The sequence below is a fragment of the Oryctolagus cuniculus genome, chromosome 2 (assembly GCF_964237555.1).
Source record: "Oryctolagus cuniculus chromosome 2, mOryCun1.1, whole genome shotgun sequence".
Classification (NCBI taxonomy): Eukaryota; Metazoa; Chordata; class Mammalia; order Lagomorpha; family Leporidae; genus Oryctolagus; species Oryctolagus cuniculus.
In genome coordinates, this window is record NC_091433.1 from 122,843,234 (window position 1) to 122,870,344 (window position 27,111).

Genomic DNA, 27,111 nt, shown 5'->3' on the forward strand with positions numbered 1-27,111 from the left:
CTTCTTACTCAGCTTCCAACCTCTGACTTCTGTGGATTCCTAACAGTTTACCAAACCCTGGCTTTACAATACTCTGCCTTCCTGTGGTTCTCTTTGAATCCTTTCTTTCAACATTTTGATCTAAGCCACGAGATGACTTCCCCGGAGGTCCTGCTTGTTCTCAGCAGTTCTGTCAACATCCACTTAGAGGGCTCAGCAGCTCCCATGCCTTAGCTACCACCTGCTTGTGAAGGAGAATCAAAGATTCAGCATCAGTCCTGACCCTCTGGAGACCCTGACCCCTACCTGCAGCTGCCACCAGATAGGATCAGGTGGGCATCCTGCTCTCACTCCAGCTGTGACATAAATAAGAGAGCAGTTTTCATCTTTCTCCAAAACATAATACCCTCATTTTAATGGAGCGGAAACAGAAACAGGAGGAACATGCTCACTTCACAGATGATGTGTTGCTCACACAGGTAAGGTTATTTGTTGGAAACCATGATGGAACACCTGATGAGTCTTTCTGATTCCAAAGCCCATAAACTTTGGATGAAAGATGAGGCATCAATATAGTACTAGGATGAAAAATGTTCCAGGTGGTAAGAGTGGAGTTGTACTAGGTTTGACTGTGTCTGCTCCAAAATTCAGGTGTTGCTAATAGGATAGATAGCACCAAGAAGTTAAGTCTTTCAGAAGTGATTAGTGTCTCACTAGGCTAATCCTCCGCCTGCGGTGCCGGCACCCCGGGTTCTAGTCCCGGTTTGGGCACTGGATTCTGTCCCCGTTACTCCTCTTCCAGTCCAGCTCTCTGCTATGGCCCAGGAGTGCAGTGGAAGATGGCCCTGCACCTGCATGGGAGACCAGGAGGAAGCACCTGGCTCCTGGCTTCAGATCGGTGCAGCGCACCGGCCGCAGCACACCAGCCATAGTGGCCACTTGGGGGGTGAACCAACGGAAAAAGGAAGACCTTTCTCTCTGTTTCTCTCTCTTTCTCACTGTCTAACTCTGCCTGTCAAAAAAAAAAAAAAAAAAAAAAGTGATTAGGCCATGAAGGAACTCAGTGCCGAATAGGATTAAGGCCCCTTATAAAAGAGGCTTCAGGGAGCGCTGGACGGATTTCCTCTGTCTTCAGCTGTGTGGGGACACGGAGTTCCTCCTCTCTGGCAGATACAGTAAAGGGCACTATTTGGAAGCAAAGAGCAGCAGCCAAAGTAGACAACCAAACACTTTGGTCTTGTACTTCCTAACCTCCAGAACTGTGAGAAAATAAACTTAATTTCTTTATAAATTACTCAGATTCTGATATTTTGTTACAGTAGGACACAAATGGCCTAAGACATATGGCTTGGGTTGGAATCCTGCCTCCAATGACTTCTAGTTAAAATTCTAGCTGAGCAGGTTGCTTGAATGCTGAATGCCTCAGCTTTCCCACTTGAAAACTCAAACAGTAATAATATCTAAAATGCAGGGTTGCTAAGAACAATACATGTAAAGAACTTAGAACAATATGACACACAGTGAACAGTAACACTGACATCAAATCATTTAAAATAGCTTTGTAAATGTGATCCTTTGTATGCCCATGGTCACTCCACAGTCTGTTCTCTATTCAAAGCCATTATCCCCTTCCATTTACTTCATCATCAAGATTAAATTTTCTTTCTTAAATATTTTTTTCTCTTATAGGATGTTCTTGGAATTCTGCTCAACATACTACCTGCACTGGCCCTAAACCTTCAATGGCTCCCACACAACCTAGAATGGGTTATCATCTAGGTACTTGCAATTTGTTCCCTGGGGTCTGACCTGGTGGTTCTCCAATTTCCATTTCTATCATGTTCTTTTTGCATGTGTGTGAGATACTCCAGAATTTGTCAGGGAACAAAGCAATGGGTTACATTTCTCATCCAACCTTCAGAAAATGGAGACACCATTTTCAGCAAGCATCATTTAAAGACATATGAGTACAGTCTCATTTCCACTCACTTTGTGTTTAAGATTCCCAGCCTTCAAGATTCTTGGCCATCTGACACCAGTCTCTGTCTCTCAAACTTCATCTTCCAGGACTTTCCTCATGAACCTGTGGCTTCAGCTAAGGGGATTTCTCACTGTATCACCCCACCCCAATATGCTTCATGTGTTACCATATTATGAATTGCTCTCTAATGGACATTTCAGTCCATTCCTCCCTCATCCTTCTCTGAAGCCCACGTTCACCCTACTCAGGGAAGAACATCTCCACATCTCTTGTGCACAAGGCTTTCTCCCTTAACTCCCATTACTCAATTCTCTGTCAATTACCCTGATTTTGAATTTGGCTCTTGTATAATAAGTCCGTACACCATTAGCAGTGTGCAGGTGCTTATGTGGATGACAATGCAGTCAGCAATTAGGATATTTCCCTTACATTTTGGTGGCTTGTGCTGCACCCAGCTGAACACATCACACATGAGCTGGTCATTGATCCTGACAGTAGTTAACTTAGGGTTTATGAGCAAAAATATCTTTTTTTCAAACTCTAATTAAAAGGTTTGCAGAGCACAGCAGGGTACCACAATGAAGCTAATACTTGCAGATGAAAACATGCAGATAGCCCTTCAGTTAGATATGTACATTAGGTCTGCACTGGTATTTGATGTGGCTCATATAACCTATGATGGTGACAAATGTCAGTTCTGCTGTCAGTGGTCGTGGTGGGGGAGGGAGTAACTAGCTGGGGCAGTGAACTCATTGGTTGGTGTATCTAAGCTATAAAACACTAAGCCTGATTTGTCTAGACAAGGAACTATTTTAGCTTTTCATAAACTAAATCAATGGGCAATTTGCATCTGTGTGCGTAATTACAGGATCTGTTATATGTAGAGTGGGTAATGTCATCATGAACAGCTATTTCACAGAAACAAAATTCCATAGAAATTTGAAAGTCTTCTCTGAAGGTTTGATTAAACTATGGTCAATAAACAGTGGTCTGTGGACCAAATTAGACCTACTTCCCATTTTTGTAGGGTACTAAGCTTAGAATGATTTTTAAAACTTTAAGCAAGTAAAAAAACCCACAGGCCTACTCATATGTTATATTTTTGGCTAATATTCTCTCCTTCATTATACATAGAAATAGTCAAAAGATAAGAAGCAAGGCAGGGGGGAAATGAAGAAATGCCACAAAGCGGAATGATACAGAAATTGAATAATTAATTACTGGATTATTTCAATGGGTTGGTTTCTTCCTAAAGTTTAATACTAGAAGCCAACTTTTATCCCATGAATTAGTTACAGTCTGTCTGTGATTTGGAATGTTAAATTATCCATTTAAAATGGAAAGTCAATTTGTATTTCTCAGAAGCAATTGTGACTTAATTGCTGTTATCAACCTAATAAATTACTAGGTGATTTCCACAAACTGGTTATACACTCAAATTTCATGTCTGATGAAAGAATAATTGTATCAATATTCTACAAATATAAAAGGAAATTAGTTCATTGGCCACAAGGGAAATTCATACACCTTGAGCATAAACTCATCCGTCTTTTCCTCCACATTTTTAAACACGAAAATTAAGATAGGAAAGAAATAGTTTGTGTCTCACAGGAATAATGGGCAACATTTTAATTGCTTTACAAGAAACAGAGCATGGCTTGAAAAATATTCTTTTGCTTAATGAGAATGTCGTGTTCTCTTCTGAACTCTGAGTGTTGATGCACATCTGTTGGTGATAATTTAAATTATACAGGTTCAGTGTGAAATGCAGAGAAGTAGACGTCCAGAGAGGTTTATCCCAACCAAGAAGATACTGGATGTCCATCAGAACTTGATACAACGTTCATGAAGACATGGGATGGATATTATGGAGAAGCTGATGTGGTTTATGGCTAAGCTCACAAAACTGGGAAGAAATAAGGATAAATTAGCCACTAGGATCAAAGAGCTAACATACACATTTAGCATCCATTAAACAAACTTTTCTTTATGTCTAGATGCAAACAGTGCAGATGAAAGTGCGAGTGACATGGAATCTCTTTTTGGGGCTCACATTTAGAGAGAAAAAAACTTGAAGCAGAATGCAACGTTTAATACTAATCAGCATAGAGTACAAAGGGAGCATAAGAGAAATATCATTGATGTAATCAGAAGAATTAGGAAAAGTTCCAAAAAATAAGCCATGTTGGTAAGGTTAAAAAAAGTTTATTAGGCATAAAAGAGGTGAATAAATTTAGACAGAGAAACTACCAAAAGAGGCAACATGTGAACTAAACAGCAACTCAAATTTGAAGAATAATAAACAGTTAATTATGGCAGAACGAAGAATAAAAGGTTTGGAGAGGATATGAGACGGGAAAAACAGGCAGGGTGTGGGGAGCAACTCAGATTAGACTGTTACTGGAATTAAGACTTATTCTATGCATCTGCTCTCCCACAATATGGCGCTGGGAGAGGAGGAAACAGCTTCTACACAGCTGCCTCCAGTTCAACCAATAAACAGCAGGACCTGCTCCTGATTGGAGGAGAGCAGCATACTCGGCGTGTGGGTAGCAGAGTTGGGATTGGTGGAAGAGGACTATAAAGGAGGAGAGAGACAACATGCACGAGGAACACCTGAGGAACATCTGAGCAGCCCCCGAGAGAGAGCCGGCCGGCAGTGTGCCGCTCCTCCGCGGAAGTGGGGAAAGTGGCTAGGGGGAACCGCCCTTCCACGGAGGTGGAAGGGGCGGTAGCCAACCCGGGAAGAACCAGCAGCAAACCCGGGGAGGGCCGAGCAGACAAAAGAACAGCGCAGGGTCCTGTGTCATTCCTCCATGAAGAGGGAGAGCGTCAGCAGGGACCTACTGAAATGATTTGATGCCATGCTAAGACGCAGCCAAAGTTTTGTAGGTAAATAACATATTTTCTAAGATTGTTTTTATTTGAAAAGCATATATATATATATATATATATATAGAGAGAGAGAGAGAGAGAGAGAGAGAACCTTTTATCTGCTGGCTTACTCCCCAAATGTCCAAAACAGCCAGGTTGGGGCCAGGCCAAAGCTAGGAGCCAGGAGCTTCAACCAGGTCTCCAATGTGGATGGAGAGGCCTAAGCACTTGGGCCATCTTCCACTGCTTTCCCAGGTGCATTATCAGAGAGCTGGACTGGAAGTGGAGCATCTAGGACTCAATCCAGTGCTCAAATGGGATGCAGGCACTGCCTGCAGCAACTTAACCCACTGCACCACAGCACTGGCCACATGTAAATAATATCTAATATGCATTTTGGAATGAATGGAAATGCTGAGATGCTAGAATACCATGAGGAGAAATTGGTTTGAGCAGGAACACAGCAACCAGTTAGGAATTTGTTGTAATGATACAAGCAAAAAAATATGGGTCTGAATAAATCAGTGGTCATGAAGATAAAAGTGGAAGGATGCAGTTAAGAGTTGTAGAGGGAATCAAATCCATAAAATTTCAAGATTAAGGTTAACTGAAGATGGGGCCAGTGTAGTAGCACTGTGGGTTAAGTCACCGTCTGTGACATCGGCATTCCATACTGGAGTACCAGTTCAAGTCCCAGTTGCTTGGCTTCTAATCCAGCTTCATGCTAGCATAGCTGGGAAAGCAGCAGAGGATGGGTCAAGTGCTTGGGCCCCTGTCACCCACGTGGGAGACCTGGATGGAGTTCCAGGAGCCTGGCTTTAGCCAGGCATGTGGGAAATGAATCAAAGGATTAAATATCTGTGTATGTGTGCATCTCTCTGTGTGTGTATGTGTGACTTTTCCTTTAAATAAATAAAAACAAATCTTTAAAAAAGATTGACTGGAGATGAATGGACAAGACTCTTTATCTGTTAGAATTAATAGCAATATCACAAAGGCAAGTTGATTCAGCTAAAACAAGAAATACAAAAAAAAAAAAAAAGAAAGAAAAAGAAAGGCCAAGGTTGACAGAGAAATACTTAGAAACATTTTCAGATACTTAAAAATCACATACATTAGGTACCACGTATACAGCTGCATATGTATGTGGAGCTCAGCAAAGAGGTCAGAATTAGAGAAACATAGATGGAGTATCTGAGACTCTAACAAATGAGAACCTTTAGTGAGAATCAAATAGGGTAAAGGATCAAATTCTAGGGAAATCCAATATTTAGGTAAAGAGGAGCAAGTGAAGAAATGGACATGTAACGGTCAAAAAGGCAAGAGAAAAATAAAGCAAGAGAGAGCTCTTCACGGAACTCAAGGGAAATTTGGTGTTGAAAGTAGGCTAAAGAAACGATGCCTTAGCATGAGAAGAGTTGCCTAGGGAGTTAAGCCTACACAAGAGCCAGCTTTCTAAGGCAGGTGGCTCCATGAAATTTATCTAAATTCTCTGAAATCCAAGGAAAAGGGTATACTGATTTAAACCTTATGGCAAAAGCACATGGCATGGTCAACTACACATTATTATCTCTGTAATTCTTCTTACTAGTGAGGCTAACTATTGTATACTACCAATGTCTTTTTTGCATCCTAAAGGTAAACCTTCTGCCTCATTTGACAGACTCATTTAGCCTTACCAACTACCTTATTAACTGTAAGTAGTAGCCTTACTTACTGCCATCCAGGAGATACAGTCCCACAGTCACCCTTTGATTCAATGTTTCTTGAGAGCCTACCATGTGACAAGCATAGGGATAGGTGCCAGAAGTAAATTTGCTATCAAAAAATAGCTTTTGAAAAGAAAACAACATCCATTTCAAAAGAATATGAATTAAAATACATGACAAACACGGGCATCTGCTGCCGCTTTTCACTGATTACGAAAACTCCATTCAGAAAGTTGAAGTTCGCCTGAAGGAAGCCTTGTTAACTTCTGCACTATCTGCCACCCAAGAAAGTGCAGCCTCACTAGCCTTCTAGCCAATAAAGTTACTCTGCTCAGTCTGTAGTACGAATCGTTAGGATGTTCCTCTTGGTCTCTATTCCCTTAGGGCCTTTATTTTGTCTATGTTGCTATCTTCTTTCTGACACTGAGAATTCCTTCTTGCTGTACCCTATATTCTCCACTTCCACCCTCCACACCCCTTAGCAGTATGAGAACGACTGGTTCAGCTGTCTCGCCACTTCCTTACCTAGTTCTACATGCAGCGCACCCTGCTGGGCCCATGCTGTATAGCGGCAGATCTGAAGAGTGAGTTTCAAGGAGCAGCGCTGTGTATGGTTTCCAGGGAGGTATCTTTCAGCCTGGCAGCAGTTAACTGGTGACAAAATTAGCCTCTGCATACTATAATTTACAAGGTCCCATAGGATTTAATTAATCACGACATAAAGATAGAACATTACCAAGGAATTACACAGGATTCCTCTGCCTTTTCTCCAGCCATCCACACACACAGAGACAGCCTCTGAGTTCTGACTTTAAATTAATTATTCCTTCCATGAGAATGTAAATAATGGTCACTAAAAGGTAACTGTTTTCCAATAGGTAATAACTATTTGCAAATAAAATTAGCCTAAATACAACTGGAATTTGTTTAATTGTAAATATATAGCCATAAACCAAAAGCATAATGGATTTAAAAAACAATAAGAACAGCAGAATTAGGATTGCTGATATAAGCAAAAATAGCAAAGAGATAGATGGAAAATGAAAGTTACTTGCAATGGTCTGGGAAACAATTCGTTGGATGGTGGCAACCTGACCACAGTACCTTACTTAAGTTTGATTACAAACGTCTAAAATTGGAGGCTCAATTCTGAGTTCAGCAATATTTATACTATAAACTTTGTTAAAGTAATAGATCTTTTTGTAAATAATTTTTATAAAAGTTTGGTTGATTGATTTGAGATGCAGAGGAAAAAAACTGAAAGAGAAAGTTCCCACATCTGGTTCACTTCTCAAATACCCCCAGTAACCAGGCTGGGATGCATCCAAGCCAGGAGCACTTGAAGTATCATCCGCTAGGGTACACACTAGCAGGAAGCTGATCAGAAGCAGAGGCAGGACTTGTTCCCAGGCACTCCTTCATGAGACGCAGGTGTACCAAGAGGAGGCTTACCTTACTGCACCACACTAGTCTCATTATCCTTAACTTCTAACTGAAGAGGTGAACTTAAATCATTTTCCAAACAGAAATAATCAAGGGGAGAAGAGATGACAGCAGAAAAGCATCCACTTTTCAGTAGCGCGATGCCTATGACGTATTAATATATACATCAGTTACTCTATGATGTATTACATAGATGATTTCAATTAATTATCACAACAAACCTGTCTGAGCACTACAGTTTTGTCCCATCAAAGGGGAAATGAAATCTCAAGCAACTGTTCAACCATGAGGAGAGTCTGGGATAGGCAAGGCAGTCCTACTGAAATCCCAAGACCCAACATCCTGTCTGTTGTGAGAGGGGACTCTGCATAGCAATTTAAACCCTCTTGGGTAAGCAGAGCAAAGCAGAGCAGAGGCATGGGTGCTTCTGATTTTTGGAAAATAACTCCAGTGGTAATATGAGAAATCAGGCCTGAGGAGGGTGGACAGGGGGGAAAGGAACAGCAGGCTTTTGATCTGTTGAGACACTACAATCTGGTAGACTCAACTGTCTAAAATATGTATTAATTACCTATTACATGTGACAACTGACCACTGGCAGAAACTACCATGGAATTATCTTGCCATGGGTTTCCAAGACATATCATGGAAATCCAACTTACTTCGATGATCCCACTGAAAAATAGGAAAGGCTAAACTTTGGAGGCCAGTGAGGTACTTTGGTCATTTACGTCAGCAATTTCAAGGTGAGAAGAAACTCTTTGGTTTTAACAGTTACATCAAGAGATTTCTCCCTAGTGATGTCTTCTCTGTAACACCCTGCAAAAGCAGGAGGTTCACCTGCCAGGGTGCTGAGTGGTGACTTCGCTCTTACAGGAGTGACAGTGGATGGCCTCAAGTGCCCTCTAATCTTCATTTAGAAGTTTTAATGGGCCTATAAAAAAAGCAGCCACATAGTAGCAAATAGCTTCAGAAATGACTGCCATATGCAGACTTATTTCTCTCTCTGTTCTCTCTCTACCCCACCTAACTGGGGACTGAACAGTTACTGCCATACCATTAAAATGCCCTACATTTTCTTTATATAGATGATCTAACTGGAAATCACACTCCATTCCACTTTAAAAATGTTTCTGTAATAGAGATTTTTGAACCAGCAGATGGAAGACCTCTCTCTCTCTCTGCCTCTCTGTAATTCTTTCAAATACATAAATAAATCTTTAAAAAAGATTTTTAAAAACCACCTGCAATATTATCATGATCTACTAGAACAATTTTCTTTTATTTGACAGATAGAGTTAGACAGTGAGAGAGAGAGACAGAGAGAAAGGTCTTCCTTCCACTGGTTCACCCCACAAATGGCCACCACGGCTGGAGCTACGCTGATCTGAAGCCAGGAGCCAGGTGCCCCCCCTTCTTGGTCTCCCACACGGGTGCAGGGACCCAAGCACCTGGGCCATCCTTCACTGCCTTCCCGGGCCACAGCAGAGAGCTGGACTGGAAGAGGAGCAGCCGGGACTAGAACCCGGTGCCCATATGGGATGCCAGCACCGCAGGCGGAGGATTAACCTAGTGAGCCAAGGCGCTGGCCCTGGAACAATTAATTTTTTTAATACTAAAATTGAGACTACATGGGCATGGAGTAGTAAAACTTAGATTTGTAATTACTTTATTTAACCATTTAATTGCAAACACACAATTTTTCATGGTCATTACTAAGTTCAGTATTTGGAGAGATTTTATTGTACAAAAAACCTTCCATTAGATTAATAATGCTTTGAACTTTGGGAAAAAAAAAAAAACTCTAGGAATTTATAAGTGCTGTGATGTCAACTTTTAAAAATATTACTTATTTATTTAAAATGCAGAGGGATAGGGGGAGGGATAGAGAGATCATCCATCCACTAGTTCACCACCCAAGTGTCAACTCTTTTATAAATCTGTACATCTTAACGGAAAGAATTAAAGAAGGAGAATGGGATGTGGTACAGCAGCTTCAGTCACCACGTGGTTCCATTCCTGGACACTCAGCTTCTGATCCACCTTCCTGCTAATTTGCATCCTGAGAGGCAGCAGGTGATGGCTGAGGTACCTGCCTTCCAGTGGGAAACTGGATGGAGTTCTGGGTTCTCGGGTGTTGCAGGCATCTGAAGGATGAACTAGCACATGGAACATTTCTCTATCTCTCTGCCTTTAAATTAATTAATTAATTAGTAAAAAATAATCAAAAATTTCTCTGCTGATCATGTGTGTATACGACTGTAGAATGCTTATCATAGAACATTATGAATGTTCATCATAAAATTATCACAGCCTTGGAGAGTCGATATTATTACCCCATTTTATAGATAGGGAAACAGAGGCATAGAGGGAAGAGTTGTGGTAAAATCTAAACACAAGCTCACTGTTTGCTCAACACCATCCTGTCTTAGTGACCACTAGAGTGCCCAACCATGAGGACCCACACTGGACTCAGTTATGTTCTCAGCTTTGTAAGGTGTCTGCCAAATGTATCTGCATCTATGGGTGACTCTTTCTTTAATAAATGCATGCCATCAGGAAAAAAACAAAGTATCAGAACATTTGGGGAAAGTTTCCTTAAGCTGTTGCTGAAAAAAAGAAGTTTGGGAAGTACTCTTACGTTGAATTGGTTGAAGAGAAAACCAAATGGATATTTTTAGAGGGAGAGAAGGAAGTGTGTCTGTGTTGTGTTTTATTTCACCACTGAATCTTAGAACATGCAAATAACTGTCTAGTGGCAGCCACTGCCGCCAGCAATACCCTCACCCGGTATCAGAGGGATGGTCCCAGCTGCTCCCTTCAGACCAGCTTCCCGTTAATGCATGCTGGGAGGCAGCAGAGGATGTTTCAAGCATTGAGTCCCTGCCACTCATGTGGGAGACTCAGACACAGTTCCAGGCTCCTGGCTTTGGCCTGGCACAATCCTGGGTGTTGCAAGCATTTGGGGAGTGAATCAGCAGATGGAATTTCTCTCCTCTCTCCCCCTCTCTCTCTCCCTCTCTTCCCCACTCCCTAATCCCTCTCTTCCCCTCTCTCCCTCCCCCCACCATTCCCTCTCTCTTTCCCTCCCTCCCTGTCTTGCTCTGCCTTTCAAGTAGATGTAAATAAATAAACATTTCAGTTACTCCCTAGCTCAGGCAGTACTACACCGTAGGAGGTACAGGAGAAGGAGAAAATATATAACCCTGGTGAATACAGATGAACAGGAGAAAAATAAGAAATCACAAAACAAAGTAAGGCCAAATTTAAAGTATGCAGGTAAACAGTTTAAACAAAGCATATGTTTCTCTCTCTAGCACATAATTCACTAGGACAAAGGACTCCTTTGGTTCCTTTTGAAGATCCATTTAAGTGATGATGATGTTGGATCAGTGAGTCCTGTAGAGAAGTTTGTTGTGGCTCAATAAGCAAGCAAGACTGTGGCGTCCAGAGGCTCTCTCACCTGGTCCCGAAGCCGCCTAAGCAGTCCATCGCTCCAGACTGCGCACTGCCTACTGCAACCTCACCTGAACTGCATCCATGTTTGCCACAATCCCAGGGCCATCGATGTTTCCAGAAAGGACTATGGAGACTTTCACTTGCATAACATCCGTGTCCAAAATGTTGTCATAAGCAGAATAAATGCTTCCTGAAGGCCACTTACCCATGTCCGGATCCCTTGAGTTCGGGCCCATAATCCGTACTTAGGTCAAATGACATGTTTGCAGGTATACAGGAAACCACTGGAGTGTTTCGCTTAATGTTCTATTTGGCCACCAGATGTCAGTGTATGACAGAGAATGCTAAATACTACTGCTTGTTTCTAGCTAGACCAGATTTTAAAAAGGCAATTTTGAAGAGTTTAACTTGTCAGAGAGAAAAAGAACAGACTGATCAGAAGACACTGTACTGGGAGGCGAGAATGTGAAGAGCTGAGAACCACTGGGTGCTACTAATCCTCAGATACTAATACCAGGCCCCAACAGATGGGAAAGTCAGCATTCACTTCTTGAAAAGGTGCATCTAAAAGTCTGTGGTTTTGTTTTTTAATAATTTTTTATTTTTATGACCTTGTCTAAATAAAATCGGAGTTGGCCTTGGCAACTCATGACAAGAGTCTCAGGTCATTACTGACACCATAAACAAGAGTGTTAATTTGTTAAGTCAACAACAGGAGTCACTGTGCACTTATTCCTCATATAGGATCTCCATCTTTAATGTGTTGTACAATGTGAATTAATGCTATAACTAGTACACTTTGTGTTTCGGTGTGGGTGCAAACTATTGAAATATTTACTTAATTTATAGTAAGTTGACCTTCTGTATATAGACAATTGAAAATGAATCATGACGTGAATGGAATGGGAGAGGGAGTGGGAGATGGGAGGGCTGTGGGTAAGAGGGAAGCTACGGGGGGGAGGGGAAGCCATTGTAATCCATAAACTGTACTTTGGAAATTTATATTTATTAAATAAAAGTTAAAAAAAATTTTTATTTTGAAAGTCAGAGTTAGAGAGAAAGGGGGAAAGACAGAGAAAGAGAGAGAAGCGCGCATGAGAGAGAGATCTTCCATCTGCTAGTCTACTTCCTAGGAGCCTGGAGCTTCCTCCCAGTCTCCTACATGGGTAAGAGGGGACCAAACACAAGGGCCATCTTCTGCTGCTTTTCCCAGGAACATTAATGGGGAGTGCAGAAGCCTGGTCTTGAACCACTGCCTATATGGGATGCTGGCATTGCAGGCTGTGGCTTTACCCGTAAACCACAACACAGGCCCGATTTTTTTTTTTTTTTTCAAGAAGTTAAGTGAGCATGCTAAGTTCAGTGCAGCATTTCAATTCAACATAAACATATTAACCTAAATTAGAAAAATTTGGGGCCGGCACGGTGGTGTAGTGGGTAAAGCTGCTGCCTGACGTGCTGGCATCCCATATGGGCTCCGGTTCAAGACCCAGCTGCTCCACTTCTGATCCAGCTCTCTGCTATGACCTGGAGAAGCAGTAGAGGATGACCCAAGTCCTTGGGCCCCTGCACCCATGAGGGAGACCAGGAAGAAGCACCTGGCTCCTGGTTTCGGATCAGTGCAGTGCTGGCTGTACCAGCCATTTGTGGGGTGAACCAATGGAAGGAAGACCTTTCTCTCTGTCTCTCTCTGTCTATAACTCTACCTGTCCAAAAAAAAAAAAAAAAAAAAAAAAAAGGCCTAGAGAAGTTATCTCAGTAACCCATGGTCACACATATTTCATTATCTGCAGAGCTTGGAGTAGTAGCCAGAAACTTGAATCCAAATCCTAGGCTTTTCCCAGTGTCTTGGGCTACTTCTAACAGTCATTCAGGGGAACTACTTCATTAATAATAGCACCGATAACTACTAAGCAGCACTGATAGAAGTATTAAAGGAAAACAGACATAATAGCTATTTATTTAAGTATTTAAAAAGCTGTGCTTTTTAAAAAGATTTATTTATTTGAAAGGCAGAGTTACAAAGAAGCAGAGGCAGAGAGAGAGGTCATCTAGCTGGTGGTTCACTCCCCAAATGGCCACAATGGCCAGAGCTGGGCTGATCCGAAGCTTGGAGCCAGGAGCTTCTTCTGGATCTCCCCTGTGGGTGCAGGGGCTCAAAGACTTGGGCCTATCTCTGCCACTTTCCCAGGCACATTACCAAGGAGCTGGATCAGAAGTGGAGCAGCCAGGACTCAAACTGCAGCCCATATGGGATAGCAGCACTGCAAGCAGCGGCTTTACCCACTATGCCACAGCACCAGCCCCAAAAGTTCATTTAAAAATAACTGGAATGGCGGCCAGTATTGTAATGTAGTGGGTAAAGCCACTGCCTGTGACGCTGGCATCCAAAATGGATGCTGGTTTGTGTCCTAGTTGCTCCACATCCAATGCAGCTCCCTCCTAATGGCCTGGGGTGGAAGATGGCTCAAGTGTTTGGGTCTCTCTTTTTTTTTTTTTTTTTTTTTTTTTTTTTGACAGGCAGAGTGGACAGTGAGAGAGAGAGACAGAGAGAGAAAGGTCTTCCTTTTGCCGTTGGTTCACCCTCCAATGGCCGCCGCGGCCGGCGCGCTGCGGCCGGCGCACCGCGCTGATCCGATGGCAGGAGCCAGGAGCCAGGTGCTTTTCCTGGTCTCCCATGGGGCGCAGGGTCCAAGCACTTGGGCCATCCTCCACTGCACTCCTCTGCTGTCCATGTGGGAGACCCAAAGGAAGCTCCTGGCTCCTGGCTCCTGGCTTCGGATCGGCCCAGCAAGGGCCATTGCCACCAGCTGGGGAGTGAAGCAGCAGATGGAAGATCTCTGTCTATCTCTCTGTCTGTAATTTTGAATTTCAAAACAAATAAACTAATTAAAAAACAGAAAAACTGGAATGAACTCAGTAAAGTTCCTAAGTTTGCCTACTCGAACTCTTCAGTGTTTGAGCAAGGAGTCTGGGATTGTTTGCTGGCAGAACTGGGTCTGGATTTGCTTACTGGCTTTCATATCTATGCATCTGTCCTTCATTTTGCTAACTTCTTTAGAACATTTTAACAACATCTTGCCTTTGCCTCCTCAGCACGTTTACAGAATTTGGTAATTCCCTCATTTTCACCCTCATTCTAAAGTAGTATAATACAGGAAATGTATAATCTTCATAATATCATACGGATCTCTCAGGTGACTATAGTCAAAGGAGTGGGAGTAATTCTCTGATAAATAATTAAGCTGGCTGCTACAGAAAAAGGGATGAGTAGAACTGAAAAGGGACTGAACAAGACGCCTAGCAAACACCTGCTCTTCCAGGTAGCGCTCATCCTTCCCTGAGTAAGGAGGACTCCCTGAGCCAGCCAGGGCTCTGCCTGACGGCTCCTTAAGAGACTGAGTTTCCGTGGAAGCATCTGTCTGGTCCTAGTAAAATAAGAAGAAATAATTATTCACTATTAAAAAAAAAACATAAAGTTGATTTGGAATGGAGGACAGAAGAAAAAAAACCACAACATCTTGATCCCAATGAAGAAGTTTAAGGTCATGCATTTGGGCTTCTGACCTAATCTTCCTACATGGCATTCCAGGGCTCCACTGAAACTTTTCCCAACCCAGATCTCCAAACCCTGCTGTGGGGCTGTAAATACGTTCAGGGCTCCAGGCACTTCTTCTCCATGGCTCTCAAGTGGGTGGGGGTCCTGCTGTGCAATGCCATCTACACTCCTGCTCTAAACTCCATCCTCTGTGTTGGAGTTTTTGATTATCTGTGTGCACTGAGAGAAGTCAATAGATGGGATAATTTTTGAGCAGTTACCACTGGAGCATGGTGCTGCTCCCCAAATAATTTTCTCATCTTTGTAGTTAACACAGGTTCTCACTTTTGCTAACCATAGGTTATTTTTGCCCCCAGTGGTTGGGGATGGCAATGTCCCATCATTGCTTGTGCTGTCAATCCACCATCTCCATCTACTGAACACCAGATCAGTAGAAGAATTACAGACCAATTTAAAGATAAAAGAGAGGAAAATCTAAGAAGGTGGAGGTAGGCATAAAAAAAATCAAGTAGAAACAGGAAGGGGAAATTAAGCAGCGCTGGGATGTCAGGGTGACATTTCAGCTCAGTGTGGTTGAGAACAGATTGTTTTATTTCTCAAATGCAGTTATTTAAATCCCACAAGTGATGTCAGTTGTAATATAAATAAGGAGGCACTGTCAATCCCCTAGTGCTCCCCTCCTAAACTTGTAGCATTTGAAAATTAGAACACAGAAGCATATCTATTTTGTGAGTGAGTGGGGGTTCCTAGAGACTCCCAGGCAGACTGGCATGGTGGGTCAGGTGTAGATTTGATTTCAAGGCTAGTGCACAGTCAAGAAATAGAAGTGAAGGCTGGAATCTACTTCTTCAAGAACTCTGTCAGGAAAAGATGAAAGAGAGAAACTATGAGAATATGGTAATAAAGTAGCCTAAGGTTTTCTTTTCTTTTTAGATTAGAGAATAGGAATACATTTGTCTGTAGGCAGAGGGATGCAACAAGCAGAGAATAAGAAACTGTGCAAGAACAAAGGAATCAAACACATTCTCAAGGCAAGGGGGAGAGGAAGGAAACAACGTTGCAAGCAGGAAGCTTAGTTGGAGCTATTCAAGATAACATTTACTGTCATTTTGGAAGAAAAATATGTCTAAAAAAGAAACAACTATAGATGATAAGGGTAGTTTCACAAATGGTGTCAATTTCAAATTTTATAGCTTATAAAGACAAGGTTAAAATGTTGCAAATTACATTTTTCAAAGTATCTTTTCCACAAAGAAAACTTTCAAAAACAAGATAGGGCATAGTATTCTCTTTGTTCCGTAATAAAATAAGTTCTGAAATATTTCTCTTTCCCCTTCTCAAAAATTTTCTCAGCCAAAATTGACACCAAAATATGATTTACTTCTGAGTAGTCATTATCTCTTTAATAGTCTTTGCAATATTCCCTCGTGGATAGTTTCACCAGAAAGCAGGAACCATTTCAAATTGCCGTATTTCCAGCAAGGACTGATTTTCCTATTCATTAGGAATACTTTTTACTGTTTTGGTGTTGTGTCATTAGAGACTGTCTTGACGGTTTTAAGTTGTTAAAATAGTTTTTCTTGGGGCCAGCTCTGTGGTGTAGAAGGTTAAGCCCTGCCTGCAGTGCTGGCATCCCATATGGGCGCTGGTTCATATCATTGCTGCTCCACTTCCGATTCCACTCCTTGCTGATGCGGCTGGGAAAGCAGCCAAAGATGGCCTGACTCCTTGGGTCCCTGCACCCATGTGGGAGACCTGGATGAGGCTCCCAGCTCCAGGCTTCTGCCTGGTCTACCCTAGCCGTTGTGGCTTCTTGGGAGTGAACCAGTGGATGAAACATTCTCTCTCTCCTTTTCTCTCTGTATCTCAGCTTTTCAAATAAATACTTAAATCTTAAGAAAAGTTTTTCTATACCCTCATTCTTCTGCTTCATTGGTTTCTACATTAACTATTCATGTAGGTAGAATAATAGTGTGAGAAAATAGATCACCAAGCATTATGCCACGATTATAACTATCCAGATGGCAATCAGTCCTTTGCCTTTAAACAAATGAATGTAAAAATAGTAATTTTTACCTTGTTCTAATCAACTAAATTTTAAACCACATCTGCATCCAACCTCCTACAAAACTAGGTTTGACATACTCATGACTATTAATATGAAGTGTGTTTCCAATTCAATTTTAGGGCTTGCTAGCTAGGCTGACTATGGAAATACATTTTTCATTTTTATAGCTTCTTTTATTTCAGGACTTCAAAGACATTTGAACTATTTAAATTGTCACTACATCACAAAACCATTAAACCTCCTATTAGTAAGGAATATTGCCAGCAAAGTAAATTATAGGAAATTTAAATAAGCTTTTCACTCAACAAGATATCAATTTGTTCAATATCTGAGTTCAGTATTAAGGACTCAAGACAGATGCCTGTGAATTCTAAATCAACTTCAAGTTGGCATGCCTGAGAAATAAAAAATACTATTCATCATAGAATTGTAGAATAAAAAATTTTAATTCTGTCTCAAGGTAAAGAGAAGTGATAATTTTTTCCAATGAGAAAATTCAAATATCAGTAAGCGCTCTCTATTTTGCAAATGTCAAAAATGATAAAAAAAAAACTACAACTGGCTCATTAACTCATATTTTGTAAATTCAATACGATTTTGCTAGCATTAATACTTTTGAGTAAGTACTGAAATTAAATTGCATGTACTAAATGAAAATTGTTAAGAAACCACCCAAGATAAATTACTGTCTCAGAATTGCATTTCAATCAGCTCCATATGTTGATTTTTGTTAATCATTGAAAAATTAAACACTAGGTAATGTTTTATGTAGTCTATAGCTTGAAATCCGGTGAACATTTAATAATAAAGTTGGTTACTATACTTAGATAATAGAGATTGACTGTTAATATATAATATATAAAGGTACTTCCAAAAACCATGCATGGTTTTTTTCATAATACAAATTTGTCATGGACTGTTTAAAGACCCTTGTATGCACCAACTTCATTATTTTTGCACCAAAATAAAATTAGTATTTAATTATATTTTCCAAGAAACTATTGAAATGATGTTATACAAAGTTTACATTATAATAAGTAATACATTAGCTAATATATAGCATATAATTAATAAAATATAGCTAGTGCCTTGCTCAGTTGCTGTATATGTTTTATTAAAAACACACTGGATGACTGTGTGCATGTGTTCACTTTCCGAGGCTCTGTCTGTCCCACAGGAGAGGATCGTCACTGCGGGAATGAAAACAGCTGAGCCATCCATCATGCTGACACGCCTCACTAATAGATGTCCTTGAGTTCAGTGTTACAAACCCAAAGCCTCTTGCAATTCCAGAGTGATGTTTTGATTGCTAAATTCACAGGTGGTAAAAGCTCCTTTTAATGAAAATGGAAACAAATGGGACGCTAGAACCATCACAGCTTGGACAGAAGGTGGCGGCCACTGAAGGATGAGACTATCACCCAGCCAGGTACTACGGTACTGCCATCTCCTTGCACAGGCTTTATTGCTTACTTTTTTATTATAAAAGAAATTATGATTATAATATTAGTTTGTTAAAATTTGGCTAAGTGATCCATTCTTTTTTATCTACTTTTTCTTTTAATTCTGCTTTAATAATATCAAATTTAAGAAAAGCAACTTAAAGATGGAGTAAGAACGGGTTAGTGTGATTCCAATATTGAGCACTTTGTGTCTTTTCAGGAGAAACTGTATATCAACATAAATCTTCTGTCAGTTAACTTCTGAAGAAGAAAATGGAAACAGAAACCCACAGGTCAAGGGTTATATAAGATTTTTTCCTGGGGTTGGGGATTGTTGCATAGCTGGGCTGGTAAAGCCGCTGCCTGGGATCCCATGTAGGTGCTGGTTCAAGTCCTGGCTGCTCCACTTCCATTCAAGCTCCCTACTAATGTGCTTGGGAAAGCAGCAGAGGAAAGCCCAAGTACTTGGAACCTTGTTTCCACATGGGAGAGCCAGAAGAAGTTCCTGGCTCCTGGTTCCAGAATGGCCCAGTCCAGGTCTCTCTCTCTCCCTCCCTCCTTCCCTCTCTCAGTAACTCTGACTTTCAATTTAGTAAATATTAAAAAAAAAAAAAAAAAAAAAAGGCAAATGCCATGCTGGTATCTCTATCAGTGTTTTTTTTTTTTTTCTTTAAAAATGTATTTATTTGAGAGGAAGAGTTACAGATGGGGCAGAGAGGGTGTGGGGAGAGAGAGACAGAGAGGTCTTCCATCCACTGCTTCACTCCCCAAATGGCTGAAATGGCAGGAGCTGGGCCGATTCGAAGCCAGGAGTCAAAAGCATCTTCCAGGTCTCCCACCCAGCTGAGGAGCCCAAACATATGGGCCATCCTCTACTGCTTTCCCAGACCATTAGCAGGGAGCTGGATCAGAAGCGGGGCAGCTGGGACTCAAACCAGTGCTCATACGGGATGCTGCTGCCACAGGCAGACCTATACACCAGCCCCTCCTCTATCAGTCTTACAGTGATGAGATAAGTAATGACATCTTTCTTTTTTTTTTTTTTTTTTTTTTAAGAAATAAAAGTGATTTCCTCCTAGCGTCAGACAAAGTACCCTCTTATAAGCCTTTCTGTTTCAACAGATGACTCAACTGGTCCTGTGGATCTGACAACTGCTCGACATTGTTCTGAACAGCTTCTGGCTGGTATTGAAATGAGTATTTATCATTGTCATTTTCTTTAAACTATCTCCTGAGTGCAAGATGGCTTCTCCCCGCAGTGCCACATCTTGAGCTGCCCGACCTTGCAGCTCCGGGCTCTGGCAGGCCTTCAGCAGCTGCTTGGTGAGCAGGAACGCACTGTTACCACAGGTTCACCTTCTCCCTGAGGGGCCACTTCACTGACTGATTGCCATCGCCCAGATGGTAACCACCTCCACCATTTTTAGTCAATTCCATCATTTCATAAGATAGTTTTGTATTTGAAACTGTTTGTAATTTCCTATTGCTTGATGAGTCCCTTTTTGTTCTAATGCTCACTTTTAAAATCAGTGTAACATGTTAATACCTGCATTCATGACCCATCCACTTTCTTGTCTTTAAATTATGCATTCATGTATTCTGTATTTCAGAAAATAAACCCAAAATCAAAACCTTCATTATCACTCTAAAAACCTCTTAGAATTTTTATTCAGATTTCCTGAATAATAAAATTTGGTAGATTCAAGTTTTCCTAAGCAGGGTCATGATACCACTTAACAAAGGGTAAAACTGACCTCCACTAATGTAGTATTATTTTTTAGGCCTTCCAAAACTAATTTCTAGCACATATAAGGGAAATGAACTAAGTAATAAAACAAAGCTAACAAATTAGTTATATTGAAGATCCTTCTTATTTTCCATTTTTTTGCATTACAGAAACCTAGTACTTTTGTATATTTATTTTGCAACTGAATCTTATTAAATACTCTTTCCATGGATTTCCAATTGTTCACTGAAATTCTGTAAATACCTCTACATATTATCAATTCCCAATTTCTGTACTAAACACTTTAAATTCATTATATTTACTCCTCACAAAAGAAAAGCCTTTAGAAAAGAGTATATGGCCTGTGTTCCATATACGCATACTTTAGCTACATAAACAAATAAGAGAGGGTAGACCTCTGTGGAAACTGCACAGCCCTGTCTGAATGCAAACTGTGATAATTATTGGTCAATTCCATCCCAGTCTTCACGCCTTGAGCAATCACCAGTTTACTCCAGATCTTCTTTTCTAACAGCCAGACAGTCATTTCCTGCCAAAAATTCTTGTCATTATGTCTAAAAGCAAGTTCACTGTCTTTCTTTATAGCCATTAAATAACCTATGTTTTCTTCTGTGAATTCCTGTAACATTGCATTTTATCACTCAAAACTGTTTAGTATATTCTACTTCTCTCATCTCCTCTATAACAAAATATCACCCTTGAAACCAGATACTAATGATTTACAAATCTTTGTGGCTCTCGTAACACATGTAGGCTCTCACTGTTCATCTCACAGGTCGGCTCCTATCCTGATCAGCAGAGGTGAGGACTCTGAGCAGGGGCTGGTAACATCCTCCTCCCATGCACCGGGATGCCATGAAGACGGCTCAGGCACAGTGAGCTAGCCACCTGCCCTGCCCGAAGCAGCAGGTGCAGCATGTGGGTCTCTCATGGGACTGGCACAGATAGGGCTAAGGAAGACCAAGATCTCATGTGGAGTAGGAAGGCAATGGAGTTTTCCCTGACTTAAAACAAAAATTGAAGGCAGTCTTCCTCCAAGCAGAACACAGAGGAAGTCTGCATTCAGGCTGACCATATAATTTTTAACATTAAAGATAGCAGACTAAATGTCTGTGGGATACCCCACCTACTTAGAAGGGATCAGGTCCTCTTAAGTAATAGTTGTTTTTTTAAGCAGAAGCAAAATAGGCTCTGCCAATATGTTAGATCCTTCTGCCAATATGTTAGAAAGACAATATGTAACTTCGCTTACTGTCAAAAGCCTCTGAGAGAGGAAAGTCAATGCATACGATCACGGTGGTCCTCTATCCTCAGCACATGTTTTCAAAGCAAGCACACACCCTTCTTTGTACATCCCCCAGATGCTTACATCGAATTCATTTAGAGCGGCAGCCAGCTCGCCGATGCCCGTGTGGCCTTTGGCTTCGTCAGTGGGCGAGGTAGCTTGAGCAGCATTGGAGATGCCGGCGATGGCCTCCTGGACTTGTTTGAACACATAATCGCGGTTGGCTCTTGTGGCAGCAACATCTGGGTGGCGGAGAAACGCCTGGGAGGCTGTGTAGAGCATTGTGGCGTTTTTCTTCAGAGCTCCTCGGGCAGCTGCCATCTCATCCCGACAGTGAGGGTCCTTCAGCTCCTGTGAGTGCAAACATGAAACCTGTCACCAACAGCAAGGCTGAACCCAAGCATTTGCAACAGGACTTGGAGTCACAGACTCATAGACACACGCTGAATTGTACAAACTGCTTTCTCTCCCTGTGCTGTCTCTAGCTGCCAGGACTTTGCATACACTGTTCCTTCTATGTGAAATGTCTGAGCTTTCCTCCTCCGCCCTACCTTTACAACAGGGTTCTCCTTAAACACAGCATGTCCTCCTAGGACCAACTTGCTGAGCCCTGTCCCTGTCCATCTGCTCCCACAAGACCCTCTCCCTCTCCTATCTTTAATGCTCAACACACTGTTGGATTGACTTATTTAAGCATACATTTAAGCTTCTGACATTGTGTTTCTAATGATGGTAATGGATCCTGAATATCTCATTTTGTGGTTTGTTAGTCATCAGCCCAAGTGTCTAGCCTACAGACACGCACTCAGTAAATAGCGCTGAAAAATGCACAAACCAGACAACCAAAGAGGGAAGTGGATGACTGCATGGATCACAGTCAGCAGCATACTGAAAGCCTGAACTGCAGCCCTCTGAGGCCAGGCTTGCTCCCATCTTCAGGAACCACTATAGACGCAGGAAACTCGTGAGTTTTTTGCTCAGTCCAATCATGCCATTTCATTATTATTTTCAGATGAGGCTTCTAACAGCAGTTCAATCATGTGTTTAGAGTATAGAAAATAATAGGCCAAACACAAATTGTTTTTCTGGTTTGGGGTGTCAAAACAATACACTAGGAAGTCTCCTGACTTTAGGCTTTAAAGAAGATCCTTAAGAAAATGGTTGCATCATTTTTGTTTGTTTTTTTGAAAATGTGAAAGGCAGGGCTGCTTTCTGAGTGCCATGTAGAATTCCAGCTGAGTATCTCTGGGAGAATATTCTATCAGTTAGCATCAACAAAGAGTATTTGAACTACTGGCTCTCTCTTCATACTTGCTCATTTGATGCATAATAGATAGATGACCTAGCAAGAATAAAATACATCTTCTCTTTGGTGAGTCAAAATAATTCAGAGACAAGCATGTTATATTTGATATTTGTGGTTGTTAAGACAAATTGACAACAAATTATTAATATTCTACTGAGCCATCTATTTTCCTTTGCTTTGGCTCTGACAGATAAATGCCAGCCAACACAATTTCTAAATTGAAGTTGTTTAATTTGAGCCCTAGAAATGAAAACAGACAAACAAAGAACAAACATTGGAGATACTCTGATCTGGAGGCAGGATAATCTCATGTAGTCATGAGAGGTCTCCTTACCTTTCACATTAACTGGCTCAGAAATTCCATTCCTGAGTCTGTCTATTGAAAATAAATCTACATAGATATGTGACAGATGGGAGGTAGAAAATTCTCTTTGTAAAGATATCTGACAAAGCACCCTTTAGTCATAAGAAAAGAGCTAGAAACAACCTAATGCTGAATTAAGAATTGGTTAAGTAAACAACTGAAACATTCATTGGTGGACTTTTAGGTATAGTATGATTAAATATTCAAATGCAAAGATAAATAACTGAAAGACAGTATACTAAAATATTGGCACTATTTGCTCATGTGTGGTAGGTTGTTATGTAGATTTCTTTTAATACTACTTTTTTAAAATCTAAATTTTCTCAAAAATGTATGAAATAGCACTTATTCAAAACAAAGCATTAATAAAATAAAATGAGTAATATGTATGCTTTTTCTCCTATGAATATCTCATCTGTTCTCATGGCTTTTAAACCCAAGTGCAGGCTGAGGACCTGTGTTTCAATCTCCAAGCAACCCTTCTTTTCTATTGATATTTCAATGCGACTGTCTGACAAGCATCTCAAAATTAACAGTCTAAACATGAAATCTTGACTTCTAACCCCTCTTCCAATCTTCCCCATCTCAGGAAATCATCACCATGTACCCATTTACTGAAACAAGAAGCTTAAAGGCAAACTGACTGCTGCGACCATGGAAGCTTACACAGTCAGTTCAACAGTAGCTCCTGTGTTCTTAAAATATACTTTGCCTCCCATTCTTTTCTTTACCCCTATTGTTCCCACACCAGTGGAGTCTACCACCCTCTCTCACCTAGGCTTCTGAGCCACCCCTGCCCACCGCCCCAGCTTAACCTCTTCACTCCACTTCCTCTTAGGCAACACAGCTAGTCATATTAAAATGTAAAGCCAAGACAATGTTACCAAATGTTGAGCTGCTAAGATACTAACACTCACAACAATATCCAAACACTCTGCAGGAGAATGTGAGCATCCTGGCCCCACCTTTCCTCCTGACCCCACACTTTGTTCACAGAGTTCAAGGTTCCCTGTCTTTCAGTTGTATAAACAATCCAGATGGCTTCAAGGTTTCCCTCTGTGCTTCAGAGTAACTTTGCTCCTAACCATGTCACATTTTATCTACCATGGAAGATTCCTCTTGAATAATTTTTAAAATTGCTTAATTTTTAAAAATACTTAAAAATAAGCATATAAACCAAAATCATGTGTATGTGCCTGTCACAAAAAGAACTAGCTAGATCTTGGTCAAGTTTGTGATCCCAGTATCATTTGAGCCTGGCACACAGTGAACACTTTACATTGGTCACAGAGAAATCAGTGAATCACTTCGAATTGCTAATTGGAGAATTCTGGGAGCAGTCTAGAGGATAGGTGAGAAGGATTGGAGCAGACTCTTCCACCTTCTTCAAAGTGACTTACACTGACCTCTGCCATCCCTCCCTCTCCTCTCTCCCACCACCCCTATTCTCTCTGCCTTTCACTGCTTCCATTTTTTTCATTTCTTTCACAAAGATTTCACTCCATATGTTGGATATCCTGGGTGTGCATAAACATGATTCTGTCCACAGGACTGGAAAAATAAGTGAGGGCCAAGAATGATGTCTAGAGAGTGAGCAGAGCACCACATCACAGTCTGGCGTTTTTTTTTTTTTTTTTTTTTTTATTTATAAAGTTTTTTTTTTTTTTTAAAGAATTATTTTATTTATTTGTTTTTTTTTTTTCTTTTTTTTTTTATTTATTTATTTTTTTTGACAGGCAGAGTAGACAGAGAGAGAGAGAGAGACAGAGAGAAAGGTCTTCCTTTGCCGTTGGTTCACCCTCCAATGGCCGCCGCGGCCGGCGCGCTGCGGCCAGCGCACCGCGCTGATCCGATGGCAGGAGCCAGGAGCCAGGTGCTTTTCCTGGTCTCCCATGGGGTGCAGGGCCCAAGCACCTGGGCCATCCTCCACTGCACTCCCTGGCCACAGCAGAGGGCTGGCCTGGAAGAGGGGCAACCGGGACAGAATCCGGCACCCCGACCGGGACTAGAACCCGGTGTGCCGGCGCCGCTAGGCGGAGGATTAGCCTAGTGAGCCGCGGCGCCGGCCTAGTCTGGCGTTTTTTTAAAATGACTTTGGAGGCGTTCTTACAGCAGACAGGGTTAGAATGTGGTGAGGCTGGTACGTGTCTGGGACCTGCACAGACAAGGGCCAGAGAGGACACAGGGGGCCTAAGCATGAAGATGGTCTTTGTGACCATGGATTCTTAGGGCATTTTATAGCAAGCAGATGTCATTAGCTGATGCATCATATGGGCCTAAAATGCTATAACATATAGATAGATAGATAGATAGATAGATAGATAGATAGATAGATATAGACAGATGGACATATATTTGTGAGAGAGACAGAGATACAGACATATTTAATTTTGAGAGGGAGGGAGGGAGGGAAGGAGGGGAGAGAGAGAGAAATCGAGAAAGTTAGAGAGAGAGAGAGAGAGAGAAAGAGAGAGAGAGAGAGAGAAATTCCTGACCAGTGGCTCACCCTCCAAATGTCTGCAGGTCCAGAAACTCAATCCAAGTGCCCCACATCAGTGAAAGGACCCAGCCATATGAGCCGTCACCAGTGCCTCTCAGGGTCCACATTAGCTGGAAGCTGTAAACGGTAGTGTAGCCAGGACTGAAACCCAGGGGCTCTGATATGGGATGTGAACATCTCAACCAGAGGCTTACCTGCTACACCAAACGCCTGCCCCTAGAAGTTAAACAGACTCACCCATTTTCTCCCTTAGCATTTCCAAAACTTTTCCCACCTGTTGTCTTCTTGCTGCTACATAGTTAAGTTTCACCATCTCTTTTCCAAACTCTTTAAAACGGTTTGCCAGGTCTTGCTCATTGGTAGCATTTTTGACAGCTTCCAGGGCCTCTTCTACCTGAAATGGTAAAAAATATTTTTTATAAGTGGCTTATAACAAAATATGATTGAGCATTATAAATGGTAATTTAAAAAAAACATTAATATGTACCACAATGTAAAGGAAATAAGTATCCTGAACATTCAGGTTAAATATTATAGTCAGATATCATATTAAATATTATAGTCAGATTAAATTTTTAATATTTAGAGAAGATTCACATATAAAAGATAAGAACAGCTGAACCCCTAAAGCATATAAAATCATGTGTTTATTGTATTTCATTGAGTTATGATTTTGGCAAGGAATATAGACTTCTAACATAAAGGAGAGGCACTGAAGAAAATTCAAAGTAGAGACACTAAAGGATATGGATTTTAAAACAAAACTCCAGAAGTCTTTAAATGGGAGAAACTTGGGCTGCTGAAAATTTGGCTCAGGTCAAATCTGAAATCATTCCTGGCAACATCTGTACATTTGGGTCTGAACGGACTGTCATTTGAAGCTGCGTTTATACCTTGCCACCCCCCCACTCCCACCCCACCCCCACAAAAAAAAAGGAGTAGTGAGCCTCTGGAACTAAGGAGCGCTGAATTCTGCTTGCCCTGGCGTCTGCTGCATGGGATGGGGGTGGACAGCAGGACAAGCTGCTGCCCCACGGACCTGCTGTGCTTCCACGTGCCCACCAGCTGTCTCACTGACCCCAAACAGAGCACGCCGGGCCTGAACGTGAATTTCATCAAAATGCCATTAGAAACCATTTACTGGAGAGATACTAACATCTTACCCTCTCCAAAATGCTCTTAAATATGGAGTGCAAATTTCCACAACTGGCAACTCTTTAAAGTGAAGACAGGAAAAAAAAAAATCTGAGATGTACTCAGGAGGGGAAGTGATAGGGGAAGTTAATCAGCTAATGGCTACTAAGCAGAGTCACATGTCCCGAACACATGTGCAAACCTTGCTTTAAACCCCCTTGCTGCTCACCTACCTCCTCCTATTCACATGTAAACTTTCCA

General features: G+C 41.4%; 1 protein-coding gene across 3 annotated transcripts in view; it reads right to left on the reverse strand.

The window, feature by feature from the left end:
- The window catches only part of CTNNA2 (catenin alpha 2), a 1,267,385-nt gene that overhangs the window by 810,191 nt on the left and 430,083 nt on the right, over window positions 1–27,111 (reverse strand). For all 3 annotated transcript variants that reach the window (XM_051842711.2, XM_051842709.2, XM_051842710.2), the window contains 2 exons: window positions 25,991–26,110; window positions 21,631–21,897 (listed from right to left, as the gene is read on the reverse strand). In XM_051842711.2, coding sequence (XP_051698671.1) covers window positions 21,631–21,897; window positions 25,991–26,110 — 387 coding nt within the window. The remainder of the gene's footprint in view (window positions 1–21,630; window positions 21,898–25,990; window positions 26,111–27,111) is intronic.